The following is a 15,869-nucleotide window of genomic DNA, read 5'->3' as shown; positions in this document are numbered from 1 at the left end:
TATCTTTCAGTCATCATGCATTTAAGTGCCTACTATGCTAAATGCTAGGATACAAACAGAAAAGCAATATAGCCCCAGCCCTCAGGGAGTTAACATTCAGTTGGGGGTGGGGAGGTACAAGGAAGTACAGACTATATACAAAATAAACACCCTGTGATGGGGTTAGCAGGGGAGACTAATAACCGGGAAAATAATGAAATGTGATTGCCAGGGATGCACATGAAATAAGCTTTCCACAGATCTTTGAGTCCCAAGAGCTGAGGAGGCAGAGCATTCCAGGAATGGATCCAGCTCATGCAAAGGTACCTCAGAGACAGGACGTGAGAGCTCACATACACGGAACAATCAACAGGACAATGTGGCTCAACTGAACTATGTAAGGGGGAGCAATGTGTAATCAGCCTGGGGGAAAAAGTGGATCATGAAGTTTTATATGCCAGAGGGTAGCCACTGAAGTTTCTTAAACAGAGGAGTGACACAATGATATCTGTTCTCTAAAATTTATCAATTTGGAAAATGAGATATCCAGAGATATAAAACTGAGTGAGTGGAAGTCAAGAATGTCTCCTAAGTTCTGAACTTATGTGACTAGAAAGACAATGGTACCCTTAACAGAAATAAGAAAATTAAGAGGAGGGTGGGTTTAGGGGGAAATGTAATGAATTCTCCCTTGGATATGTTGAGTTTAGCGTGGTTAGTCTTCCTTAGACCTAGTCTTTCTAGTAACAATCTTTCTGTTTTAGATAAAACTCTCTTTTCTGGAATTTCCATGTGGAAACTTCCTCCCATGCAACCTTAGTAACTGGCACCTCCCTGCTTGTCACATCAGAGGTGGGAAACAAAATTAGGGAATAACGCTGGCAAAACAAGGGGTTCCTGAGACCTTGTCCCTGCCCACTACTGACCCTCGCTGTTTCACTAGTCTCAGTAGTCAATCTGCACTAGGTCACTCTAGTGTGTGGGCTGTCCTAATATGCATGTGATGTGTCAGCGTATGACCTCTGTTTTGAAGATGCTAGCTTCCAATTCCAGTGTGTCAGTGTACTTCACTAGTCTGTTATAGACACAGCAGCAAAAAAAAACAGTGATTGTTTTGGGGGGATGATGAGGGTAAGATGAAGAGGAGAAAGTGCTAGTTACTGTCATGATTGAAGAAATGAGATGCTAATAGTTGACTTCCTACATTGATGAGTTGCCTATAGCTGAAATTTTGAGTATCAAGATTGAGGAGCAACTTCTCCAGAGGACTATCCTTGAATTTCCTTCCTTCCTCCTCCCTGCCATGACCTACAGATATCCAGCAACCAGTCTGTATCTTTCCATTGTTGCCCTATGATAGCTTCTGTGTTTCCACCTTACACCACAAACTTCTTGTTTAGGGTCAACCATACCAAATAAAGTCTTCTTACTTTTATAACCACTGCTTTGTCTCACTATTTTGAAACTGTTTTAACAGACTAGGATAAATCTTTTAATCTAAACAATACAAAAGCATACTTCAATTACTGAATTAAGAGGTTACCCTGGATCTTTTCCTTTCTCTCAAGGGGCAGATATCATCCATATAATATAAAGACATCAAATAGGTCATCTTATAATACTGGTAAATTTAACAAGACCCTGTAAAAATTTTTTAAATTAGTAAAAATTCCCAAGGATGAGAGAGTCAAGAAACCTATCTATTAAACTATGATATTACCTCCTAAATTGGTTGGTTTATCAATTAGTGAAGCTACTACAATCAATCTACTAATGGATTTTCCAAGTTTAGCAGCACGATCCTGAAATACCAAATCAAGTTCTAAATCAGGAACATTATTTTTCCAAGGGATCATCTTCTTTTGAACATCAATCCATTCCGATTGGTTGTCTCCCTCAATTGAGTTGGAGCCTGAGGAGAAAATCAAGATGATCCAAAATAATTGTTTGAACCAATATCATTAATGAAAGTTTCAAAATAAAATCCTGGCAAAAAATTGCAGCACTTTATTTTTAAATCACTAGATCTGATCAAGATGGATTTAAAGTGGGGATGCAAGGATGGTTCAAAATTAGGGAAGCAATGCTACTATACTTTAAGAAATACAAAAACCATATAATTAGATGAACATAATGCAAAAAAAAGCCTTTGGTAAGGTATAAATATATTTATGCTAATGAACCTATAATGCATACTCATGGAAGGACATTTTTTAATATGATAAAAAGTATCTGAAACTGAAAGCTAGCCTTATATGCATTGAAAAAATACTAAAAGTTTTCCCCATAAATACAGAAATAAAGCAAGAATGCTCCCTTTCCCTGATGTTATTTGATGTGGCTCTAAAAACATGAGCAATAGCAAAAAGACAAGAGAAATAAAAGGCCTAAAGATTTCTGATGATATGATGGTTTACTTAGAAAATCCCAGGGAATCAGCAAAAAAAAAAAACCTAACTTAAACGATAGCTTCAGTAAAGTAATAATATACAAAATAAACCCACAAAAATGAGTATTTACACATAACAATAAAAGGGAATAACTGAAACGTAAGTCCCGTTCAAAAAAAAACATAAAACATTTCACTTAGTACTTTTATGAATACAATCAAAACCTATTCATTAAAGAAATGAACTTAAATAATGGAAGGGATATTCACTGACACTACTCCCTAATTGATGTACATATTTAGAGCTTTGCCAATAAAATAACCATAGGTATATTTCATAATTAGACAATATAGTGACAAAATGTATTTGAAGGAACAAAAAGATAATAGAAAATAATTCTTAAAAGGAGAAATGAAGGGGTAATATCACTTCCAGACCTCAAACTATTTTATTAATTAGTAACCATAAAACTATTTGGTACTGCTTTAAATAAAAATTAATGAAATGGCCTAAAAAATGAAGAATAAAAAATAACTTGATAAACCAGAAAACATAAATTACTTAAGAAGGACCTTAATTGACAAAGATTTCTAGGAAAACTAGAAAATAGTCTGAAAGACTTTATGTAAAGAAAATAACTAAAACATCCATACCCTTTGACCCAGAGATTCCACTACTAGGCATATACAACAAAACAGCAGCTCTTGCACTAGCAAGGAATTGGAATGGCTAAACAAGTTGAGGTAGATGTATGCAGCAAAATGCTGTGCTGCAAAAAAACAAGAGAAGTATGAGTATACTTCTGTGAACTGATACAAGTGCAATAAGCAGAATCAGAAAAACTATACACAATGACCACAAAATAAAAGAAAATAAGAAAATTAATGAAATAGAAAGCTGTGACATTATAATGATCAAGCTTAGCTTTAAAGAAAAGAGAAGCCAACTTCCTTCTTGGCAAAAATAGGGAGGGAAAAGGGTGTGGAGCACTGTAGAGAATGTCAGACTTTTTCATTCTTTTGTTAATTGTGCTGTTGGCGGAGTTGTGAACTGGTGCAACCTGGAACTATGTCCAAACCATGCATACCCTTTGACCCAGCATTCCTACGACTAGGTCTATATTGCAAAGAGATTTTTAAGAAGAGAAAAAAGACTTATTTTTACAAAAATAAAGCAGCTTGCGAAGAATTGGAAAATCGAGGGGATGCCCATCAATTGATGAATAGCTGAACAAGTTGTGGTTTATGACTGAGACAGAACTCTACTGTGCTATAAGATATGATGAGCCAGGGTGGTTTCAGAAAAACCTGGCCAGACTTACATGAACTGATGCAAAGAGAAGTGTGCAGAAGAACCAAAAGAACATTGTAGACATTGACAGCAATATTGTAAGGATGACCAACTGTGACTTTGCTACTCTGATCAAAACAACAATCTGAGACAATTTCAAATGACTCTCCAGAAAGAGAGAAGTGCTGAGTTCTGAATGCAGACTGAATCATATTTTTTAAAATTTATTTTTCTTGGAGCTTTTGTTGGGGGTCTGTTTTCTTTTGTAACGTGGCTAATATGAAAATATGTTTTCCTGACTTGACATATATAATCAGTATCAAACTGCTTTCCTTCTCAAGAAAGGGGCATAGGGAGGGTGAGAGGAAGGGAATTTAGAACTCAAAAAAAATTTTTTAAATGAACGTAAAAAAATTTTTTTACACAGAATTGGAAAATATCTAATGAAACAAAAAAATATTTAAATGTTTTGTTAGTTCATCCATTTTTAAGTCAATGTTTAACATTTCCCTTCTTTTTTATTTTTAGTTTTAAGGGACAGATCTGGGGGCACACTGGAAAATGCAGGTGATAATAAACCAAAAGGTACCAATACAGTCTATCAGAGTTGTATTTTTAACATTAAGTCATTCAATATGCTTCTAAATACAGGTGTACTTTAATTAATGTGTCCTGGATAAGGTTCTCATAAATCATCATTTTATACATACTTAGGTAACCTGCTGCTTAAAAGCACAATAGGTCCCTTTGCTCAGTAAAGAATCTTTTGAAATAGAAATCATCCATTGTATAGGTTATGTTCAAATTTTTTTATATAGATTTTATTAAAGCAGGATATAGCTATTGTCTTTAATCTGTCCTGTTACAACATTCTAGCCTCTGGGAGGTTAGAATAAAGAAGCAAAGCTGTAAAAGTCCTCAGGAGGTAGTTCATCCTTTCAGACAGGAGCCCACAGAAATGAACTTTCTTGAATATAACTTACCTTTATACAGCATTTTTATGATTACAAAGTTTATACACACATATATGTATGTATATAAGTGTGTGCATACATGTGTCTATGTACACATTATACACACGTGTACATGTAAATATATACGTGTGTGTACATGTATACATCTTATGATGCATTGCAGTATGTTTTTCCTCACATTCCTGTTAACTTTCTGTTTTGACTTAACTGCTTTGCTGCTCTATGTAAATTTAGATTGTATAGTAAGAATTATCCCTAAACCTACCTTCAATACTTTATCATGTTATAGGCCCTCAATGAATGTCAAATTATAACAAGTTATAAAACAAAATCCAATGGGTTTAACTGACCATCGAAGGGTTCCACTTACAGGTTGTGATATTATGGATTCCCTGTTTACTGAAATTTACAAATCTACCTTAAATATCTTTTCTCGAAGTAGAAGATTAAAATTCATTGGCATAGTAAGGTGAAAAAAATCCAGGTATATTTATTAATTAACAAATCACTAAGATGGAGCCAAAACAACAGTAAAAAGAAGACAGAAATAACCACATTTTACCTATATCTTGTTGAGACCAGTCACTTGGTTTTTGTTCACAAAGTTCAGTTTGAGAAAGGTACCACTGAAATGCTGAATCTATCGGAATGTCAGTAAATTTTATGAATTTACCGATTGGGATCCACTCATCTTCAACAAGTTCTGAAAGGCGTGGAAAGGTATAAAATATGGTCTGAAAAAACAATTGTTCACAAATTTTAATTTCTTTCCTTAAGCAAACAAATGGAAGGCATAATAAACAGCTCTATGACTTTCTATTAACTATGTAGTATGCCAGACTATAAGCATACTATAAACATACACACAAACACACACACACACACACACACACACAGCATACTGTTTTAGCCTTATTTATTCTCTGTGTTCTGTATGTATGTCTTGTGCTCTGTAAGTACATCATAAATTACTTGAGGATAGAGACCATATCTTCAACTTCTTTTTTCATTTCTAAAAGTTCCTAATGTAACAAATATAAAAGCTTCAGTTAAGCTGTTAGTTCCAAGCTCTTTCTTCACCAAATCTTTTACCACAATGAATAATACAAAAAATGTGTTTCCCCTCCTCTTCCTCTTCTGAAAGAGGTCTAAGTAAAGCCATGAAATGGCAAAATGAGAAGTAGAAGAAAGGCCATGGATAATACATAAAGAATAAATTTCTGAATTATTGAAAACTAATAGTAGTTCTTTTGGTATCTATCTACCATAGGGGGGAAAAACAAAACCTAACAGTAAAAAAAAAAAATCTTCTTAGTAACTATTACCACTTAGCAAATACAATTCACATTAAAAGTATAAAAGTAAAATTCAAACATTTAAGCCATCACAGGTTTTCACATGGCACTGAACTTGTGGAAGTTGTAGTTGGCATAATTATTATTATTGTTATTTACCATTTATTAAGCACCCAAAATATTAAGCACTAACTCAGATATATTAAAACAATCCCTGCCCTCAGAAGGCTTAGATTTAAAATGTCCTAACACACATACAAATATAGAAAACATTTAATAAAAAGCTAGTTTACTTATACTTCATTTTCCCATCCATTACATCCTTCCTCTTTTTTTTGGCACAGGGTGGGGGGAGGAAGAAAATCATTTTTATACCTTGACACTTAATAGTATTCATTATATAGACATTTAACTCACAGAATTTATGTGAGGAATGGAAAGGAGAGGGAAAAAACCATGAGACTGTAAGAGAAAGGGGTCAAAGAAAGACAAATGTGGGAGTTCATCCAGCCAGGCCACAAGAATGTTGACAAAAGATAGTTAGTACATAGTGATGATGTGAATACTTCAGAAATATGTCAAAGCATTGCAGACTTGAAAGAACATAGAGAGAGAATGTTGGGTTTTTTTTAATAAATGCTTCCTATTTTTAATAACAGAACTAAAATTGTGCCAACATTTCCAATAATTAAAATCCAAAGTACATACCATAGCACATACTGGTGAATTTAAAAATACGGGCCAACAATAAATAATGTAAATTTACAAACTTAATTAAATAAGCAGCATGTTAAGATACTTAAGGTTATAGGTACTTTTGAACTATTTAAAGGAAAACACAAAAGTGAAAGGTTTAAAATTCAAAACTAGAATATTACAAGTAAGAGTTTTTAAAATCAGAAAAGCCATATAGTTTATATCATTTTCTGGTGTTTTGTACTGTGTTGTAATTTGTCTGCTTTCAAGAACAATGGGGGGGGGGGGTTGTTTCCTGTTTTTAAACTAATATAAACAAAATTCCACTACTACTAAGTAATTTGCTATATAGAACTTTTGCTCTAGAATTTCAGCCAACCAGAAACAGAAGCATAGTTTTAAAAAAGGACTGAACTCTATGTTCTTTCATCATAATGGGCTTTATTACAACAAAATCTCACCTGCACAAATGTTTTCACTCATTTCCTTTTAATGTCAGAACAGATTTCTGTTTAGAGTTAAATATTCCCTTCCAGTATTTACAAGCCAGACACTGCCTAAGAAACAGAAATTGAAAATGACTAGCCAATTTGCACTACTCAAGAGTGAAGTGCAAGCAAGTCATCTACAAAATGACAAGAAATAAAGTTAACAGAACTTTAAAATCTAACATGATGCTTGTAAACGGGGGGAAAAATTAACCTTAATTATCTCCCCTCAATAATTATGACAACAAAAGCAGAAAATGTTAATGTTAAGGGCACAGCAAATAAAATTTCAAATGCTATTCTATGCTTACCTCCAGGCTATAATCCTTAAGTGGATGAAATGTTGCAAAAAAGAAATGCTCTTGAATTCTTTGCCAATTTTTTTTGGCATTCCTGAGAATTTAAAAAATATATATACATGATATTGTAAGAGTTAAGTTGAACAACTCTAGGAGGGAGAAAAAATCAATTAGATACCTTAAATAGCTACTACATATTTTAAAAGGAAACTGAAACTTTGTCATTCTAAATTTAGTCATATAGCATATTTCTCCAAGACAATTGAAAACCCTTTAAATACATTTTATTCAATCATACAACACCCCTGGAAAGGAAATAAGACCAAGAAAATGAAATGCCATTTTCAAGGTCATAAATGAGTCAGCAGTTAGGCTAACAAAAGAATCTAGCAAAATCTAAGACTCTCCAACAATCCTTAGACCTATCTCCAAATAAAATAATAAGAATCAAAAAAGGGTGAAAAAACTACTACTACAAGAAACAATTTCACAAGAATAGGCAAGAGATCATTTTAAAAGAACAGTGAGGACCAAATCCAGCTGACATATCTGGAGCGATAAACTGAAAATTTTTTCGATAATAAACTGAAATATTTCACTTGGGCACTCAATATCACATATTTGAAGAGAACAAATGAACAATCATTACAGATAACTGTCAAGTTATGTTTGTTAAAACCTTGTTTCTTAAAATCAACAATGTGAGAAAAAATGGCAGTTTTGAGAAGTCAAGACACATCCAGAAACTTAGCATAAGCTTCATGATCAATTAAATGGCTATATTAGTAAAATGACTGTAATTCGAATATGTCTAATATTCTTGAAAACAGGAAAATAAATACAGAATTACAAACTCTGTTATATCACTAACGCTACACTTTTTTTTCTGTGATTCAATATGGAAAGGCCCAGTTACCTCAAATGCTCCTGCTTAGCTTTAACCGCTATCACGACCACCAAAGAGAAAGAAAAAACTGGAAATTTCAGAACAGATAATTTTTACAAGTCATCTTTTATCTTAATCTACTTGTTCTCAGATCTAATTGACCTTATTATATTAAGTTTATGTAAATCGACATGTGAAAATAAGCTCACCAGTTTTCACAAAATACATTCTAAATGGAAGTGGGACAAAGAAAATGGATCACAGATTTTCAAGCTGGAAAGGATTTAGGGGGTCACTTTAGGGCAAATTCTCATTTTACAAATGAGAAAAATGATCAAGTAGTGAAGTGACTTTGCAAAGCCATGCAAGTAATGCTACTTACTCTAAGTGGCAGAACCAGGTTTTATACCTGCATCCTCTAACTCCAAATCAGTGCTCTTCTTTGCACTATACCAGATAGTACGAAACCAAATAACTAATATAATTGCATATTTTTAAAAAACACCCAAGAAATAGCAAAAATCCTCCTTTATCAGAGCTTGGCTTAGTTAATCGTAGTTGGAAAACCAAGAATCTTAGACATTTATACTGTCATTTGTATATAAAGATGACTAATTGTCCACCATAAGTTTCTTATTACAAAAAAAATGTAATTTTATGGAGCAAATATTTATTTGTTCCTTTTGAGTTCTAAATATGGACTACACAATAAAATAAAAAATGCTGAAATACAACGAAGCCTTATTTGCAAGAGACCATGTTCTAGTTCTTCGATTTCCTTGTTGGGGGATCTCAAGCAAATCACTTATTTAGCATTTCTGTAAAACGCTAAGATAATATGGTCCAAGTACAATGAACCAATGTACCAGTACCAGGCACTGACTTATTCCTTGAATCATTCTCATCACCTTCTGCATTTGCTTCTACACACATGCTGTTGAGGGAAGCTGGAGAAAGTTTAAGTGATGCTGAAGGAGTGCACTACAAATTTATGTTACTTAACTTCAATTAGGTCCTCAAGGCAGCAAGGAAATCCTTTTATACTTCTTTAATTAACTTAGTATTCTACCCATCACAAGAGCTCTTCCAGATCTTTCCATCCTTTCACAAACCTCCCAGAGCCCTCCCCTTCCCTGACTCTCAGCTGAAAAGCTTGCTTCATATTTAACTCAAAAATTGAGGCTGTGCACTTTTTTGTTTCTGGATAGACGAGAAAGATACTCCTTTTAAAAGAAGAAAGATCTTCTCCCCTCTTCCTTATATCAGGTTATCACCCAGATGCTTTCCGCCCTCTCTCCACCCCTTTCTCATGTGAACAATTGGCCCTTCTCCTTGCCAAGGTCAGCCTTTCTACACGCACAAGTGACCCCATTCCATACCATCATCTCCAGCAGACTGGCCCCTCTCGATTATTTTCAATCTGTCTACTAGATGTTTTCCTAGTGCCTATAAATATGCCCATGTCTTCCTCATCCTCAAAAATCCCTAAGTCCATCCTTCCCAACAGCTAATGGCTATTGTCCCCTGCTCTCTTCTCCCTTTTGTGGCTAAACTCCCTAAGAAAGCTGCCTACAAAAGGTGCCTCCACTTCCTTTCCTCTCATTCTTCTTAACTCTCCTCTGAAGTCTGTCCTCCAACTTTATTCAACTAAAACTGATCTCTTCAAAATTACTAACAATCTCTTAATTGTCAAAACCAATTAATGGCCTTTCCTCACTCTTCATCCTTGTCTTTTCTGTAGCTTTTCACAACGCTGTCAAACTTTTCTCCTTGATAGCCTCTTCTTACTAGGTTTTCATGACACTACTAGCTCCTATTCTGTGACTTACTGGACTGCTTTTTCTCAGTCTCCTTTGCAGAATCCTCATTCAAGCCACACCCGCTAATCTTGGCTGTTGGGTGTCCCACAGGGCTCTGTCCTGGGCCTTAATCTCTTCTCTACTCCTTCCAAACTACTTCACTTAGTGATCTCATCAGATCTCCTATTAAATTCAATTATCTTCTATAAGCAGATGGTTTCTCAAATCTACTTAGGCAACTCTAACATCTCTGCAGACGTACTGTCTCACATCTCCAACACCTATGAGACATCTCAAAATGGAGTCTTAAATATAGACCTCTTAAACTTAACACAGCCCATGCTGAATTCATCATTACCTTCACAAACGTTACCCTTTTCTGACTTCTAACTTTCTAACTTCCCTATTACTACTGAAGATTCCACCAGCCTCCCAGTCATTCAGGCTTACAACCTGTCATCATTGACTCCTTCCTCTCACCTCCATTGCCAAGACCTGTAGGCCTGTTGATTTTACCTTCTTAACATGTCCTGCATACACTGCCTTCTCTACTCTGACACTGTTATCACCCCTCATGCAGTGCCCAACCACCTCACAGCTGGACTAGAGGAATAGCATCCTGGTTGATCTGCCTGTCACAAGTCTCTCTCCACTCAAGTCCATCCTCCATTCAGCTATGAAAGCTATACATTTCAGTGGCTCCCTATCACCGCCAGGATCAATTATAAATCCTGTTTTGGTGTTCAAAGCACCTCAAAACCTGTACCTCTTCCCCAATCCCTCCAGTCTTTCATACCTTATTGAAGGGAACCCTGCCCCTCATGTACTCTTCAATATAGTAACACCAGCCTGCTTAGTGTTCTTACAAAGACTCCATTTCTCAGCCCTGAGCACTTTCTCTGGATGTTACTCACACCTAGAATCATGTCCCTCCTCACCTCCCTACTGCCTTCCCTGGCTTCTTTTAAGTCCCAACGAATGTCCCATCTTCTACAGGAAGCCTCTCCCAACCCCTCTTAATTTTAGTGCATTCTCTCTCAATTATTTCATGTTTGTCCTGTAAATAGCTTATTTGTACATATTTGGTCTTTGCTGTCTCCCCTATTATATGGTAAGGTCCTGGAGAAAATGAATTGTCTTTTGCTTTTCTTTGTATCCCTTACACTTAGCATAGTGCCTGGCACATAGTAGACACTTAATAAATGTTTCTTGACTGACTGCCTGAAATACTTTCCTTTCTGATGATTAAAACTGTAAATACTAATACAACACTAGTTCACATAACTGACATAATAATTTCAAATTTCCTATCAGCTATGTTTCAAGTGCTAATAAAATATATTGCTTCCAGTTCTTATGTAAAAGCACTACATAAATGTAAATTATTGTTTTTCTTGTTGATGAGATATATACATGTCACACACACACACACACACACAATTTTTTTTTTCCGGAACCTATGATTTCATTGGCGTAGGGAAATCTAGATGAAAAACTTTCCTTCACAAATGCAGATCAGACCCTTTCTGTAATTTAGTCTTAGCTGTTTGTAGGACTTAGGGGTTGTTGCTAATAGTCAGACACCAGATATGTGATCATCTTGGCTACAAGACTAGGTCTCTATTCACTGTTTCTTTTAATGCCTTAACTATAAATGATCGGCACTTTTAATAATGAGCTACATTCATTTCCCAGGCCTCTGGAAATTAATACACCTTTCAGAATTCTCAAGTTAATTATAAATGGAGACTTAGGAAGCCTAATCACTCCACTGATGTAGAGAGAAAAACAAGCACAGTAAAAGTAGGACTAAAACTGGAGTCAGAAGGTTTAGGTCTGAATTCTCACTCAGCCAGTTATTAATAGGGTGACTTTGGGCAAGCTGCTTCACCTATGAGTCTCAGTTTCCTCATCTGCAAAATGAGTTGGTCAGATTCAATGATTTCCAAGATCCCCTATTTATCTCTAAATCCGATGATCTGATAAGTATTTGCTAGGATTCTTATTATTTGCTAGAATTCTTACTATTTCTATAACCAATCAACAAGTTTTTAGCAGCACCCTAAATAACCTTATAATCTATTGAAAGTCTAACACATACAACCAAAATAAACTGCCTATAGATCCGTTTGTTCCAGACCTACATAATGGTACTTTGTACAAAAATCTGAAATTGGTTATTACCTTTGTATAAATCTCACAGTAATTCTTTCTGAAAATACATAAAAATGATACAAAGAATAAAAGGTTTGGAAGTATAAAATTACAAAAGTTAAAAATCAGGCTCAATGTAAATAAAATTACCATAAAACTGGACAGATAAGAATTTACTAAGTGGCTTTAGTATCTCCACAGTCCATCCAATACAACATTCAAATAAAGGAAAACCAAACACCTATACAATCTAGCAAAAATATTAAAGGACTAATATCATTTTAAAGCCTAACCAGAACAGAAACAAAGCATAAATTATAACATTTTACATACCCTGCTCCATGCATGTTTTCCACTTGATGAAGGCTGGATTCTATAACAGCAGTCAAAGCATCAAACTCCTCTATGTGCAAAGTTTTGCACATAGCCCAGATTTTCTTAAGAGCTAACAAAGCATACAATCGAACACTAAAATTATGGTTGAAACACCACTGGAGTACGACAGTTAGAGCTTGTTTTAGAACCGGTTTCTAGAAGAAAAGACAAAGAGAATCTTCAAATTTAGACACGAATCATTATCTGTTACCAGCTGAGTAAAACAGGTTAAAAAATGATGGAGAGTCCATATTAGTAAAAGAGAACAGGACTTGGAATAAGAAGATCTCAGTTTGGTGTTTAGTGGCTAAATGAAAGTCAAGTCATTTAACTGCTCTGTGCTTCGGTTTCCTTATCAATAAAGTGGGAATAATAACACTCATAGCACCCACCTCAAAAGCCTATAGTGAATAAGGAGTTAGGTACATACAAGTAGCAATCATCATCATAATATACTTTGTATTAGGACTCAGGAAAATTAACAAACCTATGCAACCACATCTTTTTAGATTAGGTGTTTTTCCATTTGCATCTTGAGAGAAAAAAAATGTTCTCTCAACTCCATGGTTATTTAACGCTTTTAAAAAAACTCACTTTAATACTTAGGTTATTTTGGACTAAATTCTAGTGCTCCCCCTCTGTTGATTATTTCCTGTTTGCTGATGGACCAAACTGACTTTAGAGGAAGAAGACCATTTCTTAAGGGTATGGTCTAAGTTTGGAGGTAGTATCTGCTAGACATAGTCCAGGTAGGCAGCAAAAGGAATGATGTAATGGTCAAGGCACAAACAACATAAATGACGTTTGGAATGGCGCAATGGGAATAAAAAGAAATTGGCAAAATTGAGATTTATTATAGTGAATCAATACGACGAACTGTGAAAGACAGAAGCCAAAGACTAAAAGGGGAAAAAGATACTCAGCTCAATTTCTGGCATTCATCTTAAGTTAATAACGTGGCTAGAGCGTGGATCTGGGAGTTGTTCTTATACTGGCTGGTAGTAATTGAAGCCATTTATTGTAAAGAATAACAACAAAACTCTGTCTACTACAGTAACAGCTCCTTAATTTTTAAATAACAGAATGAGAAATTCTGCCCACATTCCTTCCAAATGACAATAACAATGCTTTCAATTTCCGCAATTAAGAAAAAAAACTTTTTTTATTTGGGGGCCAAAATATTTGGTTGGTTTTAGCAGGCATGTATGAAACATTTTAGAAAAGAAAATAATTATTGCTGTTCTAAGCAAATTTCCCTCTTTGTTCGCAAAAAAAGAAAATGCTTCTACAACTGAGAGTATCAAAGTATACTTTCTAAAATACTGCCTATTTTTGCCTTCTTTTGATCCCAAGACACTATCCTAAGATTCTATATTAAATGAAGATATTTAGGATAAAGACACAAAAGACCCTAAAAACCATCTTTCAAATACTTGAAGGGCTTTCATGAGAAAGAGGGATATTTGATTTCTAATGGGAAGAAGACTTAGACTTGGAATCAAAGGAATGAAATTCATATCTTTAATCTGCTATGCATTATCTAGATGTCTGTGAGCAAGTCAATTCACATTTGGGGTTTCACTTTCATCATTTGGAAAATGAGAGAGGATAACAAGATCTAAGAGCACTTGCTTTGGAGCCACAATGAGTTATGTTCAAATCTTGCCTGATAATCACCTAGCTCACAGCCTCCCTGGGCCTTTGTTACTCATATGTAATATAAAGGGGTTAGATTAGATGGGTCTCCAGCCCTTCCAGATTTACATCAGTCTTCATAGATGAGGCCATGAAAGCCCAAGGAGTTAAGTGACCTACCTAACAGACAAAAGAAAAAACAGTCAGGATTGGAATCTAAGTCCTCTGGCCCCAGAGTCAGTACTCTCTCTCCCTTTCTTCCACTCTCAAATTCATTATATCCTCAATGTTCCTGACGCCACTAGTCCAGATTTTCATGTTTTGTGCCTCAATTACTGCAACTGGCTTACAGGTAATCTCCCTGTCTCCAATCTTTCCTACCAAAATAAACATCTTAAAACCCTGTCTTCATCCTGTTACTAAGCAAATTAGGGGAACATGGAAGAAACTGTCAGATCTATGGATGGGGGAGGGTTCATGAATAAACAAGAGAAAAGAGAGGTTCACAAGATGTGAAAAATATAATTTTGATTACATAAAATTTTTTTTAAAATTTGCACAAACAAAACCAATGCAAGCAAAATAAGAAGAAAAGCAGAAAACTGGGGGGGGGGGGGCGACTTTATAGCAAGTGTCTCTGATAAAGGTCTCATTTCTCAACTATGCAGAGAACTGAGCCAAATTAATAAAAATAAGAGCCACTCCTCAATTGACAAATGGCCAAAGAATATAAAGAGGCAGTTTTCAGAAGAAGAATTCAAAGCTATCAACAGTTACATGAAAAAAATTCTCTAAATCACTAATAATTAGAGAAATGCAAATTAAAACAACTCTGAGGTACCACTTCTGTCCTACTTCATACTCATTAGAATGGCTAACATGACAGAAAAGGAAAATGACAAATACTAAAGGTGATATTGGAAAACAGGTATACTGTTAGTAGAGTTGTGAACTGATCCAAGCATTCTAGAGCTATGCCCAAAGGGCTATAAAACTGTGCATACCATTTGACCAATCAATACAGCTACTGGGTCTGTATCCCAAAGAGATCAAAGAAAAATGAAAAGGACTCATATGTACAAAAATATTTATAGCAGCTCTTTTTGTTATGGGAAAGATTTAGAAACTGAAAGGATGCTCATCAGCTGGATAACGGCAGAACAAGTTGTGATATGTGAATGTGAGACAATACTATTGTGCTATAAGAAATGACAAGGAGGATGGTTTGCAAAGAAAAATAAGAAGAACCAGGTGAACAATATACACAGTAACAGCAATATTAAAAAGAAAATAACTATGAAAGACTTAGTAACTCTGATCAATGTAACTCCATAACTCCAAAAAAACTTAGGATGAAACATGCTACCACCTCCAGAGGGAGAACTGATGGACTCAAGATGCATAATGAAGTATATTTTTTTTCTCCTTTCTTTAATTTTCTAGCTTTTATTCATTTTTTTTTTGGAACATGGCTAATGTGTAAATATATTTTGCATCACATTTCCTGCCTTCTCAATAGGTGGGAGAAGGATAAAAGGGAGAATTTGGACTGAAAATAAAAACAAAATTTAAAAAACATTTTAATCTGCAAGTAATTTACTTTATCTAC

General features: G+C 34.9%; 1 protein-coding gene across 1 annotated transcript in view; it reads right to left on the bottom strand.

Annotated features, from left to right (window-relative positions):
• Positions 1 to 15,869, bottom strand: part of TARBP1 (TAR (HIV-1) RNA binding protein 1) — a 75,621-nt gene that overhangs the window by 1,978 nt on the left and 57,774 nt on the right. Inside the window, exons 24-27 of the mRNA XM_036756110.1 lie at positions 12,584 to 12,780; positions 7,424 to 7,505; positions 5,196 to 5,367; positions 1,700 to 1,891 (exon numbers count right to left, since the gene is read on the bottom strand). Coding sequence (XP_036612005.1) covers positions 1,700 to 1,891; positions 5,196 to 5,367; positions 7,424 to 7,505; positions 12,584 to 12,780 — 643 coding nt within the window. The remainder of the gene's footprint in view (positions 1 to 1,699; positions 1,892 to 5,195; positions 5,368 to 7,423; positions 7,506 to 12,583; positions 12,781 to 15,869) is intronic.

Source organism: Trichosurus vulpecula, chromosome 4 (genome assembly GCF_011100635.1).
Source record: "Trichosurus vulpecula isolate mTriVul1 chromosome 4, mTriVul1.pri, whole genome shotgun sequence".
Classification (NCBI taxonomy): domain Eukaryota; kingdom Metazoa; phylum Chordata; class Mammalia; order Diprotodontia; family Phalangeridae; genus Trichosurus; species Trichosurus vulpecula.
The sequence above is the reverse complement of the archived record's forward strand: the minus strand, read 5'-3'. Positions and strand labels throughout refer to the sequence as shown.